At 40.0% G+C, this 8,145-nt stretch overlaps 1 protein-coding gene across 1 annotated transcript in view; it reads left to right on the forward strand.

The window, feature by feature from the left end:
- The window catches only part of Dsg4 (desmoglein 4), a 37,007-nt gene extending 33,162 nt beyond the window's left edge, over nucleotides 1-3,845 (forward strand). The window contains 1 exon segment of the mRNA NM_199490.2: nucleotides 1,381-3,845. Coding sequence (NP_955784.1) covers nucleotides 1,381-2,151 — 771 coding nt within the window. The 3' untranslated portion in view covers nucleotides 2,152-3,845.
- Nucleotides 3,846-8,145: the final 4,300 nt, after the last annotated feature.

The raw sequence follows: 8,145 nt of genomic DNA on the forward strand, positions 1-8,145 counted from the left end.
GAGAGAGAACAGTGAAAAAGGAGAAAGGAGAGGGGATTGGGGAGGAGGGAATGAGTGGGAGTTGATCAAAACATATTATACGCATATATGAATATATTGAATGATAAAAATAAATTTTAAAGAGAAAATATGCTGAGGCTGAGATTGTAAAGCATGTGTGGAACCCTGCATGGACCAAAACAGGAAGGGGAAGCTGGCTGGGTGTGCTTCCAGCTGCTGGTCTAAACAAAGAGGCTCACTTTCTGCTGCTCTCCTTTATCCACTGGGCTCCTGCTAAGAGTTTAGACTTTGGCTGGAGAAACAGCTTAGTAGTTAAGAGCACTGACTGCTCTTCCAGAGGTCCTGAGTTCAATTCCCAGCAACCACGTGGTGGCTCACAACCGTCTGTAATGAGACCTGATGCCCTCTTCTGGTGTGTCTGAAGACAGCTACAGAGTAGTCATATAAATAAAATAAATAAATCTTAACAAAAAAAAAGAGTCTAGTCTTAAAAGTCCTTTTTGAAAAGTAATTTGAAGCAAGGCATGATGATATGTGCCTATAACCCCACCTTTGGAAACCAGGCAGAAGAAGTGTAGACTTGAAGCCAGTCTGAGCTCCACAGTGAGGCTGTCTCCACAATAATAATTTGTAAAACATCACAGGGACTCATCTCTCAGACCCTTACATCTTTAAACTTATTCCTGTCATCATCTTTGAATAGCTAAAGCCACACAGATCTTCAAGGACATTCTGAGGAAAGTCTCCGACTGTCAGAAATTTCTATCTTTACATATGCTTTTGTTCCAGATTGGTCCAATGTATCTCATTACAGAAACATTTGGACACTAGCAAGAAGGCCTAGCATGTTTAGTGTTTTATGCCAAGCCCAACAGCCTGAGTTCTATCCCCAGGATCTGCTTCTTAGTAGGAAAGAGCTGACCTGAAAGTTGTCATCTGACCCCCATATGACAGCATGCAAACATATCCACATACGTGCAAACAAATAAATGCATAAGTGTAAAAAACTCTTTTGAAATGAATAATTTGAACATTACTAAACACATTTTATTTCTAGGTGACCTCAGAAACAAAAAAAATCATAAATCAAAAAAATTGAATATTATCTGATTCAAAACACAACGAAATATATGCTGTCATTTATTACTTTTAAAATTAGGGAAACTCACATGCATTTCTGAAGTTCTATACCCCATTAACTCACACAATGATCTCTCTTTAAAAACACAATAATTTAGTAATACATCAAAGTGTTATTTTATTTCTTAATGTAGTCCACAAAATCTTTAGGTCGGAAGTCTCTAAAGCATTGCTAATACTCCTCACTGGTTGATGTAAAGAAAAAGAGACCTTAATTTCCTGTCTTTCCTCCCATCTTAGAAAGCGTATGCGTATGCAGATGAAGATGAAGGCCGTCCAGCCAATGATTGCCTGCTCATTTATGACCATGAAGGAACTGGCTCACCCGTGGGCTCCATTGGCTGCTGCAGTTGGATTGTGGATGACTTAGATGAGAGCTACATGGAGACTTTAGATCCAAAGTTCAGGACTCTAGCTGAAATCTGCTTGGACACAGAGATTGAACCATTCCCCTCACACCAGGCCTGTATACCAATAAGCACTGACCTCCCTCTGCTGGGGCCTAATTACTTTGTCAATGAATCTTCAGGAATGACTCTCTCGGAGGCTGAATTCCAAGCAGAAATGGCAGCAGCCTCTGAACCCATGATTCATGGGGACATCATAGTGACTGAAACTTACACTGCCACTGACCCATGTGTACAACCCACGACGATTGTCTTTGACTCTCAGCTTCCACCCAATGTAGTCGTGACCGAAACCGTGATGGCACCTGTCTATGATGTTCAAGGGAACATCTGTGTGCCTGCCGAGATAGCCAACACACACAATGTATACTACGCTGAGAGAGTGGTGGCTAGCCCTGGTGTGCCTGACATGGGCAACGGTAACATAGGTGATACATGTATAGGACCAGTGATGAGTGGTGGTATTTTGGTAGGGCCAGAAATTCAAGTGACACAAATGATGAGCCCAGACATTCACATAAGCCAAACCACACGCTCTACCTCCCCAATGACGTCTCAACACCGAGTAACCAGATACAGCAACATACACTACTCCCGACAGTAAGCCCTCCATGGAGACTTTGTGTTCCAATGCCCACCAACATCCCATCAAAGGCATATAAGGTGCTGGAGTCAACTCTTTAACACTCAGCAAACGTTAACACGTTCTAAGTTCAGCGGGGCTCTTTGATGACAGCTTTGGGAGGATAAAAATGACTCTGCATTTTAGATAAGCCTCCTTCCACTTCTTTCTGTTTCTCAATAACGGGCCAAAAAATACACCATAGCGCATCAGTCATGATTCCAAACCTGAAAGTCCCGGGGCTGAATCAACAACCCAGGAAAGATGGTGTGCACAGAAGTTGCAAATGAACTTTCATCTGCATCTTCTATCCATATTTTTCTTTCGAGAAATATTTTGATCAGTTTTTAATTCAGGCCAGAGCTACATAGTGAAACCCTGTCTCAAAAAAAAAAAAAGAAAGAAAGAAAGAAAAGAAAAGAAAAGTCAGTTACTTCAAGACTGCAAGTGCAGCTCAATGGTAGCGTTTGTCCAGAATGCATGAAGTCCTATGCTCAGTCCTCAGCACCAGAGAAAAATTAACTGAAACAAGTGAAATGCAAATTTCTGAAAGGAAGGTGACACATTTGTAAGATCATAGGAATTGTGTTTTCAAAGAGTTTTGCAAGACACGCAACATTAAGCATTATTGTAACACTAAGCATGCCTTATATGAGAAAAGGTTGGAGGCTAGAGAGACAGCTGAGTGTCAAGAGTACTTACCACTCTTGCACTGGACCCAGGTTCACTTCCTGGCATCCACACTGTGGCTCACGGTCATGTTTAACTCCATTCTAGGGGATCTGATGCCCTCTTCTAGCCGCATTGGGCACTAAGCATGAACATGAAACACATACATACATGCAGTCAAACACTCAGACACATAAACCTGAGAGAGAGGGGGGGGGAGAGAGAGAGAGAGAGAGAGGGAGGAAGAGGAAGAAAGGGTTGAAGAAAAGGAGAGAGGAAGAGAAAGAGGAAGAAAGGGAGAGAGGAAGAGAGAGAAAGAGAAGTTTGTTAACTAGAAATCCTTCCTCCAAAGGATATATACATACATATATCTATAAATACATATAGTTATATTTTATTGATTTATATTAACTTAAAATCACAAAAAGAAACTGATCTTGGAAGATGTATTAGTATTTTCCCTATTACAAGGATTTTTTTCCTTTTGCTAATTATGTCAAAAATATGACATATTGTTTAATCAGTTTCTTTGGCCTGAGTCATGGAGGTTTCACTTGGCCACCAGAAGTTTTCCTGATATACATACACAATTATTATATTTTTAAGCAACATTTACTTGGAAACTACCAGGTTTTGAGCATTGGTGCTAACCTTATGAATATGGAAGGGAAGAGACCAGATGTGCCTGCCTCAAGCTTTGCGCTCATTTCTAGATGTAAAAAGAAAACATGGAGGTATGACTTTGCATGCATCCAAGAACAGTTAGGGAACAGCTCAAGGCCATTACAGAGCTGTGCTTCTCTTTCTGATACTGCGTGTGATGCTGAGTGTGCGAAATGCAAACAGTGACACAGACTTCCCGTTTTCAGCAGGCATACATCTGGCTCAGGAAACAGAAACTATCTAATTCTGTAAAATATGTAAACTGTGCAGTACAAACTCTAATATGACTGGAAAAACAATGTAAATGAAATAAAAATCTTTTCAGGGCTGATTCCTTTTAAAAGGAAACAGTGGGAGAAGTTCTTAAAGTTCTTGCTTTTCTTTTTCTTTTTTCTTCTTTTCTTTCTTTTTTTTTCTGTTCAATTATCTAAAAGCTTTCACACTGAAGCATCCACCATGAGCTTTCATTCAATTTTGTATAGAAAAGAAATAGAGAAATAAAGTAAGCATAGCTTTTTATTTTTGGGCAAAACCTTGAACCCCTTGTTCAAGCCCTCTTGCCAGTGTTCTGATACTATAACTGCATCAGAATAGAGACTGCCTGGGAGCTGGTGAGATGACTCAGGGTGTGAAAGTGTTTGACAACAAACCTGATGACCTGAGTCTGATCTGCAGAACCCACATGGTGGAAGGAAAGAACCAGCTCCTGAAAGTTACCCTTAAAAAAAACGAAGAAAATCCAATTTCACCTATTGTGTGAACTGTGCTGTTTGTGAATTAGAACAGAAAAGAGGTCTCTTAAAAAGCTGACTTCATGAAGTGTAAGTGAAGAATAGCTGTGGCAGTTGAAGACTTTTGCCTATCACAGGTAGTCATGCACCCGAGCTATTTTGTAATAGTTTTCAAATACCTCACACTCTGATAGACATCTTGAGTTATTCCCATTATAGATTCAGCTACACTCCTCTTCTTCATAATTTGGTGAGATTCCCTGGACGAGTCCAGCAGCTTCGTTTCTGTAGTCATCTTAGGGACAATACCTGACATTAGCTGACCACAGAGTGGCTCCTAGGCACTCCGTTTTGAGGCCTATCCTGACATGGACTTTTCTCTCTTAAGGTTTCTGATCCACTGAGCCAATGGTTCTATAAATCAAAAACACCAGTCAGTCAAAACTCAAAATGCTACTGTTAGGTGTCAAACCTAACAAAGCAGGTGCCAAGTTCTCACAGCATCCCTCAGCCCTTACCTGTTACAGGGTAGGCATACTCTGTACCCTACCCTGAACCTACAGACCAGGGCAGGACTGCCCTTCCATGGCTGTTCTTCCCTATATAACCAACCATTTTTGCTATGCTGGTCCTTTTCACTCCTTTTGCAATTTTGGCCTCTTGGTATCCTGGCTCCCCAACCACCCCACCCCCGACTGCCAGCATGTCAGCTGGTCACGTCCATTCTGATCTCTCTCAGAGGTCACTGGTCATGTCTCTGGCTGGGCTCTCCCTCTTATCTACAATAAACCCTCTCCTCTGCCATGCCTAGAAACAATGGTGCTCTTCTTCGTAATTCCTTTTTCATTCAACTATTAGATTTAAGAAATAAAGTATAAAATAGAGCCAATCGTGAGGCGAGAAGGAAATGTCTCTATGAATGTTTTCTTCTCTCCCACCATCACTGTGCTTCCAATTCATGCCGTGCTGGGTCCTTCCTCCACTGCACACTGCCTGTGGATTCAAGGTCAACAGCATCTCACTTTCTCTTTCTGCACTAACAGTCAGCAAGAAACCTTTTAATATACCGCTGTGGTCAAGACCTCTCACACACCACTCAAGTTTCTGAAATTGGCATATTTTTGAAGATCTTCGCAGACAAAAAAGGGAAAAATCAAAAGTTGTACACTTTGGTTAGGAAGTAAACTTGAAATGACATTTACATTAAAGGCTTGAAAAAGAAATGTGGAAACCCAGGCAATAAAATTTTGACAAGTAAGCATAATAGCATATATTTGACTGGCATGCGAAATTTCTTGAGATGACATAATTATTAATGAATAAACAGGGCTTCCTCTTTGAGATTATAATAAAGTTGGTCACAGTAAAAAAAAAAATGAATAAACAGACTCTCTTGGAAAGGTCTTGGGTATAGAGAAAGGAAATCACTTAGAGTATGACCATGTTTATAAATTTATTCAAAAACTTCTGTTTCAAAATTTTTTCTCTTTGGGACTAAATATTTTCATTGCAGCAAAGTACTAAATGTGATGATGTTTTATATATTTCTTTAGTAAAAGCACATGAGCTGAGATTGAAGGCGCTTCACTGGACTCTTGGCAGAGGTAGCATTTCATGCCTGGAGACAGACATGCTCATCCTGACAGTCTTCATTCACTATTGTGTCAGCAGGCAGTGATTCTCCTTGTCCTCACTGTCCATTCAGAACAAGACTTCACTTATAAACTTAAATTCTGAATGATTAACATCAAAGGAATCATCCATCAGAAACTGCTGTAGACATTGAAATTACAGTTAAGTTCATCTCTTTACATCCCCTTTTGAAAATGAAACAAAATTACCACTATTATTTCTGTAGTAAACTAGGAAAGAATAAATAATTTCATTTTGTCAATTGAGAAAGGCTCTCTAAACATGATAAAATATGGTGATGACATGTAGAATTTTGCCTAACAAGTATAAAGAAAATATATGAGCCAGAACTAAAGAATATAGCCAAAAACAAAGACAAAATTGAAGTCTGAATCAAAACAAAAATTATAAAATTATCAGATGGGCAGCCATTTTAGTTGTAATTATGGCAACATCGTTCCACTGTCTTCTTGCTTAGCCAGCTCTCCTGAACACACTGCCTTTCTTATGCATATTAGGCTATGTGCTCATAGAAAACAAAGACAATACTTCACTTGTCTTCTGTATCTCCAGTGTCATATGTCTAGTACACGGCATGCAGTCCTTAATTTTAGAGCGTAGTCTAACTCTCCTTAAAAGCAAGTATCTGCAATTCAACAGTGCTGCCTCTAGAGGGAACCCTATGGAATGATCCTCCCAAAGAGTATATCAGTCACCCTTAGCAAGAAGACACAAATCCACAGCTCATAACGTTGATTACATTTCAGGAGAAACTGACTTTTTGCCAAAAGGATACGGGAGATAAAGTTATGAAAAATAACTTCTACTTCTTTTTAACAGAGTTTAGGGTATACTTGAAGAAGTAAATATGACAGAGAAAGCAAGTCAGAGATGTAGAACTCCTCCAACATATTAAAATTCAATGACCTGTTCAAGATCAGGACACTCAACAGGGCAGCATGAATTAGGTAGTCCAGACCCTACCCTGATCGATGAGCTTCTAGCAGGTAAAGGCTGTAGGAGGTGGAGAGAACCATTTTTCTCCGGCTGCTGGTAGGTTACCCAGCCTCTGATGCATGGCCCTACACCCATGCATATATGGGTACCACTAATTGTGCTCCATAGGTTATGAAAAAAGGAGGAGGAAGAAGAGACATGAAATTGGTAGGAGGATGTCAGGAGAAAACTGGAAGGGGCTGACAGAATGATAGAAAGTAGATATGCTCTACATTTGTTGTATTTGTGTAAGAACAACCAAAGAATATATTGTTCTAAACAATGGTGCCAGGCTCTATATCTCAAGCCCTTCTGCCCGATGTCCCAGAAAACCACTTCCACCTAGACTGTACCGTCCTAAAGGGTCCACAACATCCCCAAAGAGTACTGCCAGCTGGGGACCAGTTATTCAAACACATGAGGCCACTGTTTCTCTCCTAAATCTGAAACATATCAAACACACAGGGGACAGTTTATATCCAAATTATAACAGGTAACATGGAAATGCCAACAAATTATGTGACTAAAGCTAGCTGAATAAAAAGCGAAGACTATCTGTATGTGTTTCTGCCATAAAACTTCAATCAAGGAATGGGTAAAAGTTGCTGTGGGCTGGAAAGATGGCTAAGAATGCCTGTTGCTCTCATAGAGAAGACAGCTTCAGTTCCTAGGACCCATCTCCAGCAGTCAACAACCACCTGTAACCTCAGCTCCAGGGGATCTGATGCTCTCTTCTAGTCTTCAGGGCACTGAACTTATGTGCATATGTCCACACACAGACACACAGACATACACGTAATCTTAAAACTAGATATTTTTTAAAATAAAAGGTCTTTTAAAAAATAAAATTGTACTTTGGTTAGAAGTCCATAGGCTGGGCTTCCCTGTGAGTACCCAGGTGACTGATTTCTAGGTGTTAGATGCTGAGTGTGTGTTTGACTGGGAAGCAGTGTGTGTCTGTGTTGAGTCATGGTGTATGTGTTAGGGCAAAGGTCACAGGGCAGGCATGTGATCATCAAATACATATTGACTAGAAAAACTTCATTATGAGTTTAAGAGGGAGTTACTGCCTGGGTGGGGACTTTGGTATCAGGGAGTATGAGCCACCGGGTGTGAAAAACACGAAACTAGGTGGAAGTTAAGCAAAGAGTAACAAAACCAAGAATCTGCTCATACTATGCTAACTGTTTCTCAGAGTTTTTCCTCATTAAATCTCATAATTTTCTTTTTATAAATTAGAAAAATAAAATTTCTATTTTAGATTAAGAAGAGTAAAAATGCAATA

The sequence above is a fragment of the Rattus norvegicus genome, chromosome 18, assembly GCF_036323735.1.
Source record: "Rattus norvegicus strain BN/NHsdMcwi chromosome 18, GRCr8, whole genome shotgun sequence".
NCBI lineage: Eukaryota > Metazoa > Chordata > Mammalia > Rodentia > Muridae > Rattus > Rattus norvegicus.